General features: G+C 54.5%; 1 protein-coding gene across 3 annotated transcripts; it reads left to right on the top strand.

Annotated features, from left to right (window-relative positions):
- The first annotated feature begins 61 nt into the window (after positions 1 to 61).
- On the top strand, positions 62 to 15,867 carry STAMBP (STAM binding protein). 3 transcript variants are annotated; one of them, XM_075523807.1, is made up of 10 exons: positions 62 to 179; positions 2,099 to 2,339; positions 6,949 to 7,024; positions 9,086 to 9,181; positions 9,875 to 10,250; positions 10,966 to 11,090; positions 12,041 to 12,178; positions 13,366 to 13,478; positions 13,928 to 14,027; positions 14,472 to 15,867. In XM_075523807.1, exons 2-10 carry the CDS (start codon positions 2,125 to 2,127, stop codon positions 14,526 to 14,528), a joined length of 1,296 nt encoding a protein of 431 aa, XP_075379922.1. In that variant the 5' UTR covers positions 62 to 179; positions 2,099 to 2,124; the 3' UTR covers positions 14,529 to 15,867. The 3 variants fall into 3 exon arrangements, with proteins under 3 accessions (XP_075379922.1, XP_075379923.1, XP_075379921.1); XM_075523808.1 differs by lacking the exon at positions 62 to 179 and adding an exon at positions 880 to 1,900; XM_075523806.1 differs by lacking the exon at positions 62 to 179 and having other exon boundaries at positions 1,931 to 2,339.
- Positions 15,868 to 18,918: the final 3,051 nt, after the last annotated feature.

An 18,918-nucleotide genomic window follows, 5' to 3' on the forward strand; every position in this document is an offset into this window, starting at 1 on the left:
TCATGCGGCTGAGGGAAGGGGAGTGGCCCCTCGGCCGGGCGGAAGTGGGAGGTGGCTGCGGCGTGCCCGGATGTTGCGGCGGCTCCTGATTGGCTGATGAAAGCGAGGGGGGGAGGTGCTGTCGGCGTTTCGGCGACAACCCGGAAGCGCTGAGGGGAGGCGGCGGGTGGCGGCGGCAGGTCAGGGCCGGACCCGGGCACTGGGGCTGCGGGCGGCTCCTTCCTCGCTTGAGGGGCCAGGGTCTGGTTTGGGGCGCCGGTCGGGGTCGTCCCGGGGGGGCCGGGCCGGGCGGGCTCCGGTTGGGGAGGGGGGTTGCGTCTCGTCTCGGGGTTCCCTTCGTGGGGCTCCGGTCAGGGGGGCTCTGGCTGCGGGTATCTTTCCCCTTAGGAAGGAACATCCGGTTTGGGGCGCCTCTTGCTCTATTGTGAGGGGCTGGGAGTCCGTGGGGGCTTTGGTTGGGGGATCCCCTACTCTTTTTTAGAGGAGAAAGGCAGGGGCAGGCTCTTCTGGGAGGGACAGGCAGTCCTGGGGGGCTCCTCTGCTCTCCCTTGCAGGGGAAGGGCTGTGGGAGTTCTGGAGGCCTCTGATTTGGGGGAGGGGGGTGTCTTCCTCCCTCTTGGTGGGCAGTGGCTGGGGGGGTCTATAGTTTGGGGGCTAGCAGCTGGAGGGGGGGTGGTTTGGGCACTTTTGGTTACTTTGTTTATCTTGTGAGGTGCTGTGGGAATTAGAGGGGGAGCTCGGGGTTTGGGGCACCAGGAGTTACGATGTGTGAGTGGTGTCTGTTCTTTCTTGGGGAAGAAGGAGTGTGGGGCTTGGCAGGGGGGCTCTGGTTTGGGGAGGTGACTGAGAGCTCTGGCTTGGGGGGAGCAACTGAACCTACCCCTCCCGGCAGAAGCACCAGCAAGGAGGAGAAGCTGAAGCCCGCTCTGAGCTGTGGCTCTGTCGCACCCCATAAATGAGCTCTTTGGGACGGCAGGCTCTGGCAGGACCGAATCCCACAGCCCTTATTTAGGGCAAGAGGCCTGTGGAGGCCCCTCCAGGCTGCGGGCTGAGAAACGTGGGCCTGCCTGCCTTAAAAAGGGGCTTCTGCTCTGAGGTAACCCCAGAAAGGCAACTCCTCTGCCGGTTGGGATCCTCAGGCGGTGCTTAGCTCAGCTCAGGACCTTTCCCCATTTAGGAAGAAGCCGCAGTAAATCACAATGTTGTGTGTGTGGCAGTCACATTGCTGGAAGGCTTGCGAGGCGCTCTGGATTCAGCGCTGTGATTTCATGGGGAGTTTAACCCTTATGCTGGTCTGGGGTGGCTTTTCCAGGGGGAAACTGCTTTTGGTGTAGGAGGAAGAGCATCGCGGAGGATTTCTGGGCTCGCTGCCCCTCAAACAGTCTTGGCGCTTCCTCAGCTTCGAATTTATTGGCTTGTGCCATGGGGCTGTGGGTGAGAAGGGGTTTGTCGGAGCCAAGCAGGAGGCAGACGCACAGATCAGGTCGAGGTGCATTCCTGGGGTGACGGGTGTGCCTCCCGCAGCACGAGGGAGAAGAGGGATTGCGACTGTGCCTGGGCGAGAGCAATTTGGGATCAAGCTTGTTGGGTAGGGACGGATCTGCTGAGCAGCAGCGGCTGGAAGGATAGCCTTCAGCTCCGTCCTCGTCTCACTGCTGTGTAAGCAAAATGGTGAATGCTGCAGTGTTGAAACCCTGTGTAAAGCCACTTCTGCTCGAGTCTGAATGAAATGCTTTGGTCATCTCCCCCCAGACTAGTGACTGGCACTAGTTTTGTTGTGTGGAGAGACAATTGGGAAGGAAGCATTACTTTGGGTAGGATTTGGATGCGTCAAACTCTAGCTTGAAATCAATTACCAAGGACTGATCTTGAATTTGTCGCTGCCTTTCAGGTCGTAAAGGTAAATATCCAAGCATTGTGCCCAAAAAGAGCTGGGCTTCTCCCAGATTCTCCCCTCAGGACCTAACTTGGCCCATGTATTAAACGCTTTTCTGCTGAGGGGGGATGATTTCTATCGGGGAAAGACAGTCCTGAGGAAACTGGATGAGTTGCCTGGTTTACGCTGGTTTTGATGCACTTGACTTTCCTCCCACCACAGAGTTCGTCAGCCTCGCGGCAGCTTTGATGTGTGTTGTTATGCCTGACCACGCCAACATCAGCCTCCCGCCGGAGGAGCGAGTCCGAAGACTGATCCAGGTGGGAAGTGCTGTGGAAGTGAACGAGGATGTCCCGCCACGACGCTACTACCGCTCCGGAGTGGAAATGCTCCGCATGGCGACCATTTACTCGGAGGAAGGCAATATCGAGCATGCCTTTATTTTGTACAACAAATACATCACGTAAGAGCAGCGTTGCTTCATTTGCAAGTAACCCCCTGTCGATACAAGGGGTTGTGGGTTTGGTGTTGCGTATTTTGAGCGTGTCTAAACACTGTGAGGCCTTGCTGAGCTGGAAGAACTGGGTTCTGTCCAGAGCTCTGCTCCTTTTGAATTTCGGTTACCGCAGAAGTGAGGATACAGCTGGTTAGACTGACCAGGAGATGTCGTAAAGGTGTGAGGTGCAAGCCCACAAATGCCGCTCACCTCTTTGCAGGAGGTTTGTGAAAGTTCCCTCTGAAACCAGGCTGATCGCCTATTCCTCTGTCCCTTTGCTAGTGGAGACTCCTGTCAGCAGGAGGGAGGTTTTGGCTCCCTGTATGTTGAAGTTTCCTGGTGTTTTATCACTGCAGAGTGACTAGATTGGCCTCGATTGTCGCTAGGTTGGCTGTGACATCATACGGATTGGCAAGGTCAAGGATCTCCGTATCAAGTATCTACCTGGAAAGGATCTAGGCTGGTTGGCGGTTTCTCTAATAAACCAGCTTTGGAGGAGAAGCCTGTTTTACACTTAAGTTACTACAGCCTTTTAGAGCAGGCAGCGAGTTCCTTCTTCAGGCACAGGGACCAGTTGTAGGTTTAGTTTTATATCTCAGAAAGAATATAATCCGCCCCCGCCAAACACGCACGCATACACTCAAGCCCTTCTCAGGAGGGACGTGGGGAAGAGTTCTGAGTCCAAAGAACCTGATCCAAATCAACTGGTGAGGTTCTTGGGTACTGAGCACCCTTCTAGAACGCCCCAGATCATATATAAACTCAGCCAAGACCCTGTTCGGGGTTTCAGCTGCTGGGTCTCCAGCTGTAGGGGCTGTCTGTGTAGACAAGTGCAGAGCCACATATTCTTGCCATCATGTCCACAGCACATCATGGCCAGAAACGAGCCATCTTGGGTCCGAAACCCCACTGCCGAGCCGGAGCGTATGCCGTGCTAACGCGGTGACGTGGTGTCGGGTCTGGATTGTGTCTGAGCAGCCCGGAATACAAGCAGAGCAAACGTGCACCTCTGTGTAGCTATGCCTGTCGGTGTTTAAAGGGCTGAAAACTGTGATCGTCAGAAAATATCCCAATGGCATGGAGTGTCCTGTTCCCATAGGCTTTTTGGCCAAAAGCCCGTCCCTCCCCCTTTCGCCCAGTGCCACTCTGATATGGTCTCTGCTATGCCCACGTTACCCGCTTATCCAGAATGTGGTTGGCATCTCCGTGGGCATCTTCTCTCCCTGCCCCTGTGCGCAGGATTTCTGCCCCTTAAATCCAACACATTTTTCTCTGATTAGCTTTTCTTCCCGCCTTGCACTTCCTGAGCTTTTATGGGCATTGTAGCGAGTGCCCTGGGAGGCTGTACAGGGAGCTGGGAAGTGTAAAGCCCTCGGGAAGCTTTCCAGGCTGGTTATGTAGCTGAGGCCGAAGGAGAAACTCTTTAACTAAACAAATGAACTAAAAGCACCTTCGCTGTTTCATTATAGCAATGATAGGTGCTAGCGTGTTTTCTCTCCAGCAGTTTTCAAACGCTCGTGGCATTTACGTTAGCCTGGCTGCTGGGCTGCCGGGAAGGTGTAAAAACTCTCCCTCAGTGGTGTGATTTCTCCAGTGCTGATGAATATGAGCTTCTGCCCTGGATTGTCCGAAGATATGAACTTAATGTCACCGTCTCATTTCTTTAAACGAAGATGTGAAGCTGTAGCTCAAGCAGTAGGCTTGATGAAGTGTTTTCTAGATGTCCTTTCCCAGGGGCGTGATCCAAAAGGCAAGAGCGAGGCGCTGGTAATTGGAGCCTCTCACAGGACTTGCTCTGCTCTCCCCTTTCTAGAAACGGGATCCGAATTCTTCCCCCAGTGCTTCAGCCCACATCTGCAGTCAGTGCTGTGGCTGTCCGCTGCCCTTTCTCAGAGCCCAGCTCCCTGCCGGAGTGTATGGTGCTTTCCCCATCAGGCTGTGCCTTTGGGAAGGGAAGGACTCCAGCCCTGAGAACTACATGAGGGACGCTCTTAGCTTGGTGTGTTTGGTGGGAGTGAGCACATCGTCCTTGGGAGCGAGGTGTGGTCTGTGTGGCTTTAGGAGGCTGGATTTCTCTTTATTTCTCTATACAGCACTCCCAAAGGTTGATCTCAAGGCCTGAATTATACGATGAGATCTGTGTTGTGGTGCCTGATTTGGAGAGCCATTGGTTTTGAGGCAATCTTGTCTAGACATGGGGTAATCTCGAGACAGATCCGCACTGAGATTCCCATTGAGGCAGCCAGGTTCCTGCTTGGCTTCTGGCCACTGTTCGATCTCGTGCAGGTCGTTTGGCTGCACAGCACCTCTATTTCCCATGCAGAAATGAAGTTTGTTGCCTAGCCCTCCTCATGGGGGGCATCTTGTCACCTTGTAAGACATCTGCTTGCTTGTCTTCTTGAACAGCTTCTTCTGCGTTGATCTGAGTGGATGTTGTCCTTGAATCGCCATCAGGCACACTAGGTTTGATTTTTGCTAGAGCCAAATAAGAAAGAAAAAAATAAGACATTAATTTTCTGTGGTGTTTGGGCTCCTGGTTTGCCTGCATGGCTGTGAGCTGCTAGGGTTGGCTCCAGGGGTTTGTGTGGGGTGTTGCAAGGGACTCGAGAGATGCCGGCTTGGCGTGTGTGCTGTAGCAGTGCTTAAAAATAGCCTGTGATGTGGCTGCTCAGTGCCAAACAGCTGCTGTTCATAGTGGACTCGGGAGCAGGCGGAGGATTGAACAAACCCAAAACTCCTGGCGATGGGAGCTGCAGGTTTCAGTCTTGCCAAGCCTCAGCTGGGCTGTTGATAGGAAACATGAACCGTTCCTGCCCTTCCTCTGCCTCCATCCCCAGCCTGCCACTGCCTGGTCTTGCCCCAGAGTTTTCCTCTGGCTGCCTGAGTCCTCCTCTCATCCTGCTGCCCACTTTTTTTCCCCCCTTCCTGACTTGTGGAAACCCAGCTGTCTCTGCTGGTTTTTCTGTCCTCCCCAGGCCGGCATCTGCTCTTAATCCTTCTTAATTAATCCCTTCCATTTTAATCTGCTAGCTGTTGGCAATGATCACAGCCTTGTTTTGTCTCCTCGACACAGTGACCTACTTTGCAACCACCAGCCGGGAGTGGGGACCTTGCTGGGCGTTTCGGATAGAGCAACGGCTTCTCCGTGGCTCCAGGCTGTGACATGGTTATGCTGATCCTGCGGTCTCTGGTGAGAGCATCCTCATGCTCTCTGTGGCAACCAGGAGCATTTGGGGTTGCAAAAAGTCCTTCCTTTTCCCAGAGGACTGAGGTTTTGCAGCAGCTGGGTTTATTTACTGCACACACAGAGGCTTCTCAGCGTGAAGAGCATTCTCACTCTGTCCCCCCTGAGTTTTTCCTGCTTGGCTCTGCTTGGTTTGTGCTGCTCCCTGGGGCACAGTTTGCTCCTACCCTTATTCCTTGTGCCTGGCCACGAGGCTGCTCTCTAAAGGAGCTGGAGAGCATCCTCCTTTGGATGCTGAAATGGTGTAGCAAAGAGCCACAAAGGAGGGCAGGGTTTTTTGCGTTATGCCCACAGGCTTTGTGGATGCTCAGAGCAAGCACAGCTCTACTTGCAGGAGACAAGGACCCAGCTAAGCTCTCCGTGAGCTCACCCTGAGCACGCGGTCAGATAGTGTGCCATGGGGAACTTGTTCGCAGAGATAACTCAGGGATGTCTCAAGGCTGGGGAGCCTCACAGAGCCGAGCCAGAGTGAATTGCCCCATGTTTGTGGGCTTTTTTCCTTCTTCTAGTGCTTGTGGTACTCTTTCTCTGCATCTTCATCACTGCATCCTGCAGAGCTCCCTGGAAGCAGGGGGTAGACTTATCCTGTTTGTAGAGAAGCCGAAGATTAATGTGTTCGTAGTCGTGCTGGGAGCGGGGTGATGTTGAGCTCAGTCTTGATTTCCCTCCCAGAAGTCTGCACAGAAATAGCCCTGCTGCCTGAAATATTGCCCTGACCTTCTGGGCTGGTCAGGCCAGAGAGCCAGAAGGCTCCCGATGCAGCAGCTGGGGATGTCGTGAACTTGCTTTTAGCTTACCTGCAAGTTTTCTCTTTTCAAGGTCTGAGTTAATTTCCCCGTCTCTTGCACAAACTGTTTGTTCCCCCATACAGAAGGACGGTGTGAGCACTGAGTCAGCCAAGTCCTTGAGCTTGTGTGTAATCCTCTTGAATGCTCGCAGAGGTGTAGGCAGGTGCCCAAGGACCTTCCTGAATTGCTGCCAGCATCCTTGATATTTTAGACCGGCTTATTAATGTTTCTGTTCAAACCAAATGTATTTATCCCTGAGGATCATCTCCAAAGTCCAGGTGGAAGAAAAATCTCCCGTGTGAGGTGATCCCCTGGGACCGAATGAGATCTGTGTGCCACGAAGAGCTCAGAAGGCCGTTAGATGATGGAGGGTTTCCTGCAGAAAGGCAGATGACTGTCCTGATTGTGGGGAGCATAGGAGGTGGCAGAGCAAGGGGACAGTGCTGGAGGGGAATGATCCATACCCCCAAAATGCCACTTACTGTCTTGTGTTTGTCCCCTTCTGCTGCGATTCAGAAATGCAGTTTCTCTCCTGTGTTTACAGGCTCTTCATTGAGAAGCTGCCACAGCACCGTGATTACAAAACTGCTGTCATACCCGAAAAGAGGGAGACAATGAAAGTAAGTAGTAGCATTGCCAAGTCTTTAATGGCTGCTGTCGGAAATGTTTTGGGGTCATCGGTCTTGGGTTTTCATGGCTCTGGGATGAGTGATCCACACAAACGCTGAGAAGCCTTGGCTTGACCAGGTAGTCCTGAGCCCTTGGGAGTTATGGTTTGGGTTCTTCTTACCCTGGTGTACTTGCACTGGGCTGGCTGTGGTTGTTGAATTTACAGAATCACAGAATCGTATAGGTTGGAAAAGACCTTTAAGATCATCGAGTCCAACCGTAAACCTAACACTACCAAGACCGCCACTACACCATGTCCCTGAGCACCTCATCCAAACAGCTTTTAAACACCTCCAGGGATGGCGACTCAACCACTGCCCTGGGCAGCCTGTTCCAATGCTGGACAACCCTTTCAATGAAGTAAAATTTCCTAATATCCAGTCTAAACCTCCCCTGGCGCAACTTGAGGCCATTTCCTCTCGTCCTGTCACTTGTTACCTGGGAGAAGAGACCGACCCCACCTCTCTACAGCCTCCTTTCAGGCAGTTGTAGAGAGCGATGAGGTCTCCCCTCAGCCTCCTTTTCTCCAGGCTGAAGAACCCCAGGTCCCTCAGCTGCTCCCCATCAGCCTTGTGCTCCAGACCCTTCCCCAGCTCCGTTGCCCTTCTCTGGACACGCTCCAGCCCCTCAATGTCTCTCTTGGAGTGAGGGGCCCAACACTGAACACAGCATTCGAGGTGCGGCCTCACCAGTGCCGAGTACAGGGGCACGATCACTGCCCTAGTCCTGCTGGCCACGCTATTTTTGATACAAGCCAGGATGCCATTGGCTTTCTTGGCCACCTGGGCACACTGCTGGCTCATATTCAGCCAGCTGTCAACCAGCACCCCCAGGTCCTTTTCCACCCAGCAGCTTTCCAGCCACTCTTCCCCAAGCCTGTAGCGTTGCATGGGGTTGCTGTGGCCCAAGTGCAGGACCTTGCACTTGGCCTTGTTGAACCTCATACAATTGACCTCGGCCCATCGATCCAGCCTGTCCAGGTCCCTCTGCAGAGCCTTCCTACCCTCAAGCAGATCAACGCTCCCACATAACTTGGTGTCATCTGCAAACTGACTGAGGGTGCACTCGATCCCTTCATCCAGATCATTGATAAAGATATTAAACAGGACTGGCCCCAACACAGAGCCCTGGGGAACACCGCTTGTCACCAGCCGCCAACTGGAGTAAACTCCATTCCCCACCACTCTTTGGGCCCGGCCGTCCAGCCAGTTCTTTACCCAGCGAAGAGTACACCCGTCCAAGCCATGAGCAGCCAGTTTCTCCAGGAGAATGCTGTGGGAAACCGTGTCAAAGGCTTTACTGAAGTCTAGGTAGACAACATCCACAGCCTTTCCCTCATCCACTAGGCGGGTCACCTTGTCGTAGAAGGAGATCAGGTTGGTCAAGCAGGACCTTCCTTTCCTGAACCCATGCTGGCTGGGCTTAATCCCTTGGTTATCCTCTACATGCCGTGTGATAGCACTCAGGATGATCTGCTCCATCAGCTTCCCCGGTACCAAGGTCATGCTGACAGGCCTGTAGTTCCCCGGGTCCTCCTTCTGGCCCTCCTTGAAGATGGGTGTCACATTTGCTAATCTGAATTTACTTTCTGTTGAGTCCTTTCTTTCCTGTTAAACTCCCTGCTTTTTAAAGACCACGTGGCTTTTCCATGGTGGCTGGATGCTCAATGTGATGGTCCTCAAGGGATTTGCCAGGGGATCCTTGGAGGTTGCTCACAGCCACAAGAAGCTACCGCTCCTCTGTTCAACATTGACCAGAAGAGCAAAGGACAGTGCTGCCTAAGCTCTTGCTCAGTGTTGTTGGCAGTGCTGTCTGTGCCACCCGGCTACAATGCGCCTGTCTGTAGCCTGTCCGCACGTGGTGGTGGAGCTGCTCAGCCCTTCCTGCCTCGTGAACAAGCGGATGGTTTATAATCTCTGGGTGCTACATGTCTGTTGATTCTTGCATCTGTTCAGGTCTTGTTTTTCTTGCCTTGGGGCTATCACTCTTATGACTCTGTTTCCTCCCTTCAGAAACTGAAAGAAGTAGCCTTCCCCAGAGCTGAAGAGCTCAAGAAGGAGCTATTAAAGAGGTACGCCAAGGACTATGCTAAGTACGAGGAGCAGAAGGTGAGTGAGAGGAGACTGGAGGCTTGTGCTCCCCAGAAGACCCTCAGCCACAAAGGGTTTGGAAGAGGGCAGGTCTCCAGGGCTCCTTGGGTGCTCTGAAATGTGACGTCTGGGTAGACCCAGCTTGCAGGGTCCAGCCTTGTCACCTGCAGCACAGGGCTGTCCCAGTCATGTCTCTGCTGCCGTTACGTAGATTGCTGCCAATCTGTCATAGGCGTCCCTGCATCCTGGAGGCAGTCTGAGCTGGGACTGTTGTTTGGTTGTTTTTTCTCTTTGTCCCAGTTGTGAGGTCTAGGTCTTATGATCCAGAAACTCAGCAGGCAGGTGGTAGCAGCGTGGGCAAGGATCTAGGGTTCTGTGGGCAAAGCAGAAAACTCCACGGTCAGTTTTGCTGCAGACAAGTGCAATTTTAGAGATAGGATAGAGGGAAATCAACCTGGAATTATATTTCTGTGGAAGAGGGAGGGTAAGGTTTTACTGCCCTGATCTAGCTGGCTCTCTTGATGGAAGTGCAGATCTCTGTTTTGCAAGCTGAAGCTTCCGTGCAGGGAGTGCTGTTTGCTGGTTACCTTTTGCAGACCCTTTAGAAGCAGTCTGGGATTGCTGAGGGTCTGCAGCGCATAGGCTTTGTTTTCTGCCTCAGACTAGTGTTCCCTTGTCTGCTGATGTCCCTTGGCGTATTTTTCCCTGCAGAAGGAGGAGGAAGAGGAATTTGCACGCAATTTGGCCTTGCAGCAGCAGCTGGAAGAGGAGAGAAATCGGGTAGCCCTGATGAAGCAGCAGCAGGCAGAGCAAGAGCAGTTTCATGCCTTCGAGGAGATGATTCGACGACAGGAGCTGGAGAAGGAACGTCTAAGGATAGTGCAGGAATTTGGAAAGCCAGAGCCAAGTCCCGAGTCTCTGGATGGACCCCTCATCCCTGGCGTGGAAAAGCCCCCGACTGATTTAATCCCAAAGGTTCCCATCTCTCCAGTTCACCCTGCAAGTCTGTCAGTGGGGACTGTCTCATCCAAACCTCCTGTTGTGGACCGATCTTTGAAACCTAGTGCTTTGGGGAGCACGGAAAACAGTTAGTACCTCTCAGTGCACCCTTATCCCTTGCTGGGGCTGAGCCAAATGCAGCAGAGGAGCTGATTTGTCTGGGAGGCTCTTGATGGAGTCATCTGCTCGTGGCTCCATCCCTTCTGGGGTTTTGGCCTTCCAAGTCACTGGATGTTCTCCCCATTGTCCAGTAAAGGTTTGCAGGGCTGGGGAGAACTGTCTCCTTGTGGGAATCGGCCCCCCGTACTTCTCCAGCCCCGTCTCTCTGCTGATCTAGAGTCTACAGCCTATTTGGCTTTCCTAGATCCAAATACTTGTTGGAGATTGGGGTTGAGTTCCTGGCTAGGCTGACCAAATTCTCCTCTTCTGTGAAATATGGCTCCAAAATACTGATTCGGACACTTCCAAATGACTGGTTCTTGCCCAGTGACACATCTTACTTTAAATGACATTTTGTGTTCGTGGTTTCATTTTCTTTAACAAAATACTTGGGCTTTGACACACTGCTAAAAGTCTTTTTCTCTCTACGTGTCTCTATTTTGAAAGAGGTAGTGAGTGTCCTTTATGAAGTGTCACAGTGACTTCATTTATCTGTGATTGCTGTTGGAAGGGTAGACATTAGAGCAATTCATGTTTCCAGGCTGAATTTTCTCAGTCTAGTCCCTTCAGATACTGACCTGAGGGAACATTTCTCCAGCGTCCCCCGACTGTCATTACTCATTGTGCTCCCATTCTCCCCGCAGATGCAAGTATGGATGTCCTTCGCCAGGTCATCGTCCCTAGGGAGCTCTGCCAGAAATTCCTCCAGCTGGCTGATGCCAACACGATCCGGGGTGTGGAGACGTGTGGGATCCTCTGCGGTAAGCTGGTAAGGTGGTAATCCTAATTAAGACCCTGGAAGTGGCGCAGAGGCCTTTTGTCAAGGTGTGCGATAGCTTTGAAAATGGCTAGAGGGCCCCGATATTTGCCACGGAAGGCTGTAGTGCAGTTTCACTGATGACTAGGGCTTCATGTGAGTGTAAGGGATGATCCGCCTCTCCTTTTCCTCCCTTTTACGTTAGGATTTCCTCGCACTGAATGAGGTGCTGAGTCCCAATGGGTATTCGGCTTCCTCTCTCCTGTTGAAGACTCTCTACTGGGTACCTGCTTCAAGCACTGCCACGTTGCCGGTGAGAGGCAGCTCCGGTGGCTTGTCCTTTTGGTACCAGCAGGACTGAGGTGTCCCAGCTGTGAACTGGGACCCTCACCAAGACAAGGCTGTGCAAACATCGACTGGAGACAGTTAGTTCTCCCCCAAAGAGTTTGCGTGCACAGGTTTCCATTGGCAGCTCCAGCCTGTCTCCCCCGAGTCACTTGGGGCTGCTTTGCTTGCAGAAATGCAGTTGTTTGATGTAGCAACTTTTTGCAACCCAGCTTCTTCCAGACACTTGGTGATTATTTAATTATGAGACATCATCTCCTAGTGAGTGGAGAGATTCACTTCGGTGGGTGTCCAGAACCTCTCTGAGCTCTTGTGGGTGCTCTGCACGGCAGGGGAAATGAAATAGAAAGCTGTGGGTCATGCTCAGACCCAGAAAATCCTGCGACTTCTTTGTCAGTAATTTGCAGTTACCATTTCTGTGACCTGTAAATGGACGGTAGATGCATCCGTGGGCTTATTTCCAGAGCTGCTCTTCCCCTGGCTGGGCCCCCGAGTGATGAATGCAGAAGTACCGTGTTCCCAAAGCTTAGGAAATTACCTTTGCACCAGTGGGCGGCAGCAGCGTTTCCTGCTTGGGGGGTGTCGGTGGGTAACAGCCTCCCTGTGCTGCCTTGCAGATGAGGAACGAGTTCACGATAACCCACGTCATCGTTCCCAAGCAGTACGGAGGCCCCGATTATTGCAACACGGAGAATGAGGAGGAGCTCTTTGTGATCCAGGATCAGCACGGCCTTGTTACGCTAGGCTGGATCCATGTGAGTCTCGTTCCTGTTTCGCTTCCCAACTGACCTTGCATTCAGCCAGGAGGGGAAGGGGTGAGTGGAGCGGGGCTGGCGGAGGAGAATTTACTGGAGATGGCATGGAGCAGGCAGCATCCTCCAGTTGGATTTCTCCCTTTAGTGCAGTCTCAGTCGCTACTCACACTGCTGGAGAAATCCAGGCCTGTTTTAAGTTTGGGTCCCTTTCTAAAGCATCAGGTCCTTTGAGAGTGGGCTATTGGGCATGAAGCTCATGCTTCATCCAACTAAAAGCTGACTCCAGAGGCACTGCCGGGGCATCCCGAGCTCCTGCTGTCAGCGCAGAGCCGCTCCCGTGATGCGTCCCTGTAGTAGCGCTGCTTTTCGCAGACAGCTGTGTGCTGCTCTGCCGCGGGATGTGCCAGTTCCAGATTCCTCCGCTGGCTTCAGCGCTGCCCTGCCGCCTGTCCCCGCGGAGCCTTTGGCAGTCGGATCGGTGCCAAGCAAAATGTTTGGTGCTGCTGAGTAATCTCTCGAAAGCAGCAGCTGCCTCGTAGGCTTTGACAAATAAATGCCTGCTGCGTGTGCCTGATATGTGCAGGGTGTCTGCTTTTGGTCTTAACTCTTCAGTGACGGCCCTGCAATATCCAGGGACCCTCAAGAATCCCTTTGACCTTTCTGCTGGTCTTGGCGACAAAAACCGAACAGCAAAAGGGGAAAGACCTTTCAGCAGGAGTTAGGCTGTGAAATCTATCTGTCAGCCAGAGTTGGGTAAGGTGGTGGTTGTCTGTGATCGTACAACCCACAGCTTTCTTGGTCGAATGCGATATCTTGAAGTGCCTTGGCAGTATGTTACGTGCCTGGTGATGCTGTGCCCCAGGGGTAGCTGCACGTCAGAAACGTGTGAAGTGCCCTGCAGGGAGGCATGCATGAAAGCAAGGACAGTGTTGTGCCTTAAAGTGTGACTTTCCGTGGGATATGGCCAGAAATGTAGAGCTCCTCCTGTACTTACTCCAAACGGAAAAGAGGAGCAGATGTTTTGGGATGATCCAAAACCATTTTCAGTGTGCAAGCATGTCCTCTGTGCCATCCAAGGAGCCGTGTCTCTTCTCTGTTACAACCTTCTCTTGGCAGACGCAGTCCCTTTGGACTACTCCTCCGACCCTGCTGTAACTTCCTCTCTTTTATGTTGCCTTGTGTTTCAGACTCACCCCACGCAGACAGCCTTCCTCTCCAGCGTTGACCTGCACACGCACTGCTCCTACCAGATGATGTTGCCAGAGTCCATTGCTATTGTGTGTTCTCCAAAATACCAGGAGTAAGTACGGACGTGGGGTAGGTAAGGCCTTTCCCTCCACCTGTGCTGCCCAACCAAAAGGTTGGGCAGGAGGTCTGGCCTCTTCAGAAGGTATCGAAGGGCTGTTTACCAGGACCATTCCTCTATCAGATTCCTGGTGTGGAATGAAGTCAAGTCAGACAACGAAAGTTTTGCCAAAAGAGGCTGGAAGAGCATGTGTGACTCGACAGCTCTTCTGAGCTGGTTCAGGGGGGTCGTATCTGGGCTGTGGTTGCCCACTCGTGAAAGGAGACCGGTCTGCAGCCCTAGAACTGGGGAGAGGAGCGTCCCGGGCAGAGGAGCATCCCACAGCATGCATCTCTGCTCTTGCTCGAGAGGAGCACACTCAAGTGTGCTCCTTCAGACACAGAAGGAGGTGCTTCTATTTGCAGAGGCTTGAGCTACACAGAGCTTGTGTTTATTTGCTCTAGGACGGGGTTTTTCAAGCTGACAGAGCATGGCCTGGAGGAGATCTCTTCCTGCCGGCAGAAAGGATTCCACCCACACTCCAAAGATCCCCCTCTCTTCACTGTAAGTCACCCCAGGAAGCAGTGGGGGCTGTAGGACCGTGAGTCAGCATATTGGACACTTCACTTGAATTTATATCTGTGTCGAGGTGCTAGGCTGTGGCCCAGGACGGGAGGGTCAGCCTGGCAGGGGCTTGTCTCTTCCTAGAGTTAAGATGCAAAAGCTTTCTAACTTGTTAGCATGTGTTGGAGGTGCAATGCAGAGCACTTCTCTGCAGAAACAGGTCAAGGCAGCAGCAAAGGCTTGAATTTGAGAGAGAGAGATTCGTATTTGTGTCCTGCTATGGTCTCTGTGTGGCACTGGGCAAGGCACCAGTTCCTGGTCCGAGAGGGCTGTTCTGCGAAGACGCTGGGTGCAGGTTGTCTCAGGAGGTAGAGGAGACTCACCTGAGCTGTGGGAACATTTGAATAACCCTCTGTCCCCTCTTTCTCTTCCTTTCTCTTCCAGACCTGCAATCATGTGTCAGTAGTCGAGAGAGACGTGGTCCTGATGGATCTCCGATAGGCCTCTTGCCTTAAACCGTTTACAGAAAGCCATCTACCTTCCTTCTAGATCTAAGGAATTTTTTTTTTCCTCCTGTAGCAGATGATTTCTACCGTGCAGTGATCCTTCCCCTTCCTCCCCCAATAATCACGGTGAAATCACTACCCTGACCTCAGTGGGAGCACGTGAAACCTCAGTGCCTGACATCGGGCTGGCAAAATGGTGCTGAGGTTCAAGGTGTGGGGAAAAGCTAACTGGAAGTTCAAAGACAGAAACTAACACTGAAGTAATTGTTTAATACTCTAATCTACAGCTTGAACAGCTTCTTGGGGGGGGGGGATCCCTGTGATTTGCTGCAACCGTGAAGTGTGGAAACTTCTTCAAGTGCTTTCCAAAGTGGGACTTGCCCAAATTAACCCATGCTTTGTTTTGCCTCTCTCTGGGTTGTTGTGGTCTCAGTGCAGCTGGCTGAGGTAGATGAGTCGTTGCTATAGTTCAAGATTAAACCTTCCTAACCCCTCTCACCCCATGCAAGAGCTTATCGCCGCTGAGCTGGAGCGAGTCCCGCTTGCCGGTACTCGGGTCTTTGCCCGGTGAGGTAAGAAAGGGGCCCAACCTCCTTTGGGAACCCCTATTTCAGCGTTTTGGGGGAGAAGGTGCCTGGATGCGGCACTGCTTTGCACGAGCTGCTTCATTCCAGCAGTGGGGAGGGAGGGGTGTCTGGATGGGGGATTCGCTCCGGCCCTTGGGCTGCCTGGCAAGGGCTTGGGTTTGGCTCGCTGCTGGTATCACCGTGGAGGAGGCTCTCGGTCTCTTGGGGCTGCAGTGCTGTCATGTGAAGGCTCTGCGAGGCCATCTCCTCTCCGAGATGGGACTCCAGCAGCTCGCGCTGCTTCGATCCTCAAAGATCAGCACCCCCGATTGCCTCTGCGCTTCTCAAAGCAGCGTGAAGTCTGTCCTTGCCAAAAACGAGCGCTTCATGACGTCGCCGTTACGCGGTACACCAGCCAGGGATCTCCTGCGAATTACTCTCATCGGACGTCAAGCAGCGATTTTCCTTCCCTGCGCTCTCCGTGCTGAGCCTCCGCCCTCGCCTCTGCCGGCACTGAAACGGGAAGAAGCAGTATTGAAAGGTGGAAGGCATCTGGCCTCAAAGGGCTGAGCGTGATCCACGCCGTCTCCACATCCTCTGGCAGGATGCTGTGAGGATCAGCACATGGCTGTGCAGGGAGGGGAAGAAGGCTGGAGTTGCCTTCCCACCTGGCACGCATACATACGTGTTCTATATGTCATGTCCTTGTACTTCTACATGCAAGATCCTTTGGTGTACAGTTTAACACAGAAGGATTGTATTAGCTTGGCTGGGTTTCTTTTGCCACTTGTTTTCTTTGAGCTAACTGGGGTTGGAGGGGTCCGGCGTGGCTGAGAAGGGGGAGGGAATCGATTTATTTAGGGGTTGTGTTTATTTGCGACAGCCGCCTCCTCCATTCCTGCGTGACAAACTGCTGCTGCCATCATTTTTGCAGTCGGTTTTGGAAACAGGCTCCCCTCGGCAGTGGGAGGGAAGCAAGGGGACTTCAGGGCATCTGTGGGAACTAACTTTCAGCCCTAATTTATTTAAACCGTGCTCAGGGCTGGGTTTTGCAGCCTCGGTGTAGGGGTGTTCATCCCCCAGCCCTACATAGAAGGGAGCAGTCTGTTCTTCACCCTGATGGCTCCCCCAGAGCGCCGCAGGGACACAAGGTGTGAAAGCCCCTCTTGCAAAGCAGCGATTCCTTCAAATCGGTAGTGAATATCACAAAGAATTTATCTCAACTCCCCATCGCTGAAGGTCTTGGGTCGGAGCCGACCCCAGCATCGAGCAGAGCGCACCAGCCGGGGAGAGGAGCCGGTGGCAAATCACTGCTTCGTTCATAAGTCGTCCCAGTGACCGATAAACCCTGGTGGAGAATTTTTCGAATACCTCGCAGCGTGGCCCTACACAAGGGCGTTTCTCATGTCAGCGCCCAGCTGCTGCCTCGCGCTCAGCCCTGCTGTCTGAGCTGGCAGCTTTTTAATCACATTTTTTCACTTAAAGTCACTGAGTCATCAGTTTGTGCGTCAGGATGAATGCTGATATCCTGGCGCTGCTCCCTGTGTCCCACTAACCCACCCCCTCTGTCCAGCTGCACCAGATGTGACCATTGTACCTTAAAATCCCTCAAAACGGGCGGGTTGAACTTGGTAGGAGCTAAACCGTAAAGAAACCGTGCTTTGCAGCAAGGATTTATTTTCTGCAACAACGTGGGTTGCATGTTTTGGGGGTGTTTCCCGCAGGCAGGGAGCGATGCTTATCTCTGCCTCGGCGATGGGAACAGACCCAAATCCCTGCCCGCGCTCTCGTCGCCCGTTTGTCCATCCTCGGCGGCAGCCCGAGAGGTTTAAAGCGCAAACGTTACCCTTATACGGAGGTGCCGAGGGCCGGCCTGCGCACCGGGAGTTTTGAAATCCCACGGCAAACCGGGGATTGCCCCCCTCCTCATCCTGCGTCCAGCCCAGCCCGGGCCAGCCTCGCCTGTGCCGGGGGATGCTTGGCGTTCCTGCGAGCATCCCGGGGCCGCTGGCCACCCTCCCCACGGCCGCCGAGCGCCGGCAGAGCCGGCAGCTGGATTGGCTGTGGTGGCCGAACCTTTCCTTTTTAGGCTGCGTGCCTGCTCCGGCTTGGGGCTTTGCCGCCGCGGTCCCAGTTTCAAACTGGCCGTGCCGAGGTTTCCCGTCCCGGCTGGCTGTGGTGCTGTGGGCCGGGGTGGTTTGGGGATCCTGCAGGCACGGGGAGCTTGGAACCGACCCGCCCGTCCCCGGGCAAAGGCCGGGGATAGAAAAGCGATGCGACTTGGTGCTGCAGAGTGGGGTCTCGGGTGGGCACCCCGCAGTTTGCACCAGCCCGGGGTTCAGGGCTGTCTCCGTGGCTTTGGGCGCAGTCCGCCCCCCACCCTGGGGTGGGACGGGGTCCTGCCGCTGGCTCCATGCAGCCCCCCCGGCACGGCCGTGCTCCCTCCGTGCGGGGCTCTCCCAGCGCCGGCACAGGCTGCTGCCTCTGCCTGACCCCCCCTTTTTTTTTCTCCCCACTCTCTGCTGGGTTGGGGGTTAATTTTTTTTTATTTTTTTTTCCCCAGCATGTCATATATGGCAACCTTTTGCCTCGGTGACCTCATGTTTGGCGGTGGACCAAGGGAACCGGGCTGGGACGCAAGGCGGCGGCAGGTCCCCAGGGCTCGGGGCGTACGGTGGGGACACCGACAAGTGCACGGCCAGGGGACCCAGGGGACAAATCCAGCCCCCGCGCGCTGAGGTTTTCCCGGAGGAAGGGGATAACTGGGGTAGAGCCGCTAACTGGGAACGTCGTTGGAGGTGCGAGCGGGCTGGCGGTGATGGGGAGACACAGTGTCCGTGTCCTGCCCCGCAGGGTGACAACCCGGAGTCCACTCCCTCCCTCCAGGGCCGGCGGGGGGACACCAGGACCCTTGGGTCCCTTCTGGTGGTGGTGGGACCCTGCAACTCTTGGTCCTTACTGCTGCACCGGCGCCTTCACGTCCCTGCCCTGAGCACGGCTTGGGACCCCGCAAAGCAAAGCAGTAGGCAGCCCAGGCACCCCGTGCCTCAGTTTCCCCATCTGCAACCCAAGTCCCCGCAGCTCCGGGTGGTGGCTCTGGGGCATCTGCCCTGCCTCCCCCCCGCCCCGGGTGCTCGGGGAGATTCCCCGGTGCGGGACCGTTGCCCTTAAAAAGGCAGCCGGGAGTTTGGCAGCCGCTGGTTGGCCTCTGCGAAGGCCGCGGGCTGCTGTGGCTCCGCTCGATGCCTGCCAAGGCTGCATCCGCAGGGCCAGGGTGGCTCCGGCCCCTCCGTGCTGCACTGGGGCAGGGGGATCAGGGGACAGCACCCATCGCCCCTTGGGGGGTCCAGGCTCATCCTGCCTCCAAAATCCTCCCGGGGAGAGGGCGAGAGCTGGGTGCACGCGTGACACAGGCCTGGGCGTTGGACCCACCGGTCCCAGCCCTGCTCGAGCCGAGGATTTGGGGGACGAGGGGCTTTGGGGCACCGAAAGCCCAAAAATGGGGGCAGAGAGAGAAAACCCCAGGGAGAGACATCCTAAAGGCGCCAGACGCCGGGGAGACACGGGGGAACCGAGGCCGGGAGGAATCGCACCGACCTGGTGCATTTCCAGTGTCTCGGTGATGCCAAATTCCCATCCCGGCCCCAGGGTGTCCCCCACGGCAGAGCCCCGGCACCCACCTCCACCCGGGTGGGGTTTCTCCACACTCGCCCCGGGAACTGGAGATGCTTCCACCTCCTCTTTGCTGAGACCGTCGCTTATAAGGACTTGTGTCTCACTTGTTTATCGGAGCGGAGCATAAAAGGAACAGACTCACAA

This window comes from Mycteria americana, chromosome 23 (assembly GCF_035582795.1).
Source record: "Mycteria americana isolate JAX WOST 10 ecotype Jacksonville Zoo and Gardens chromosome 23, USCA_MyAme_1.0, whole genome shotgun sequence".
Lineage (NCBI taxonomy): Eukaryota > Metazoa > Chordata > Aves > Ciconiiformes > Ciconiidae > Mycteria > Mycteria americana.

What these genes read in the sequence shown, in the direction of transcription:
- STAMBP (XM_075523806.1), top strand. Translation starts at nt 2,044, where the DNA reads ATGAGTTGCCTGGTTTACGCTGGTTTTGATGCACTTGACTTTCCTCCC. An exon ending in GGATCCTCTGCGGTAAGCTG is followed by an intron (nt 11,091 to 12,040) that starts GTAAGGTGGTAA and finishes GCTGCCTTGCAG; the next exon opens with ATGAGGAACGAGTTCACGAT. An exon ending in TGTTCTCCAAAATACCAGGA is followed by an intron (nt 13,479 to 13,927) that starts GTAAGTACGGAC and finishes TATTTGCTCTAG; the next exon opens with GACGGGGTTTTTCAAGCTGA.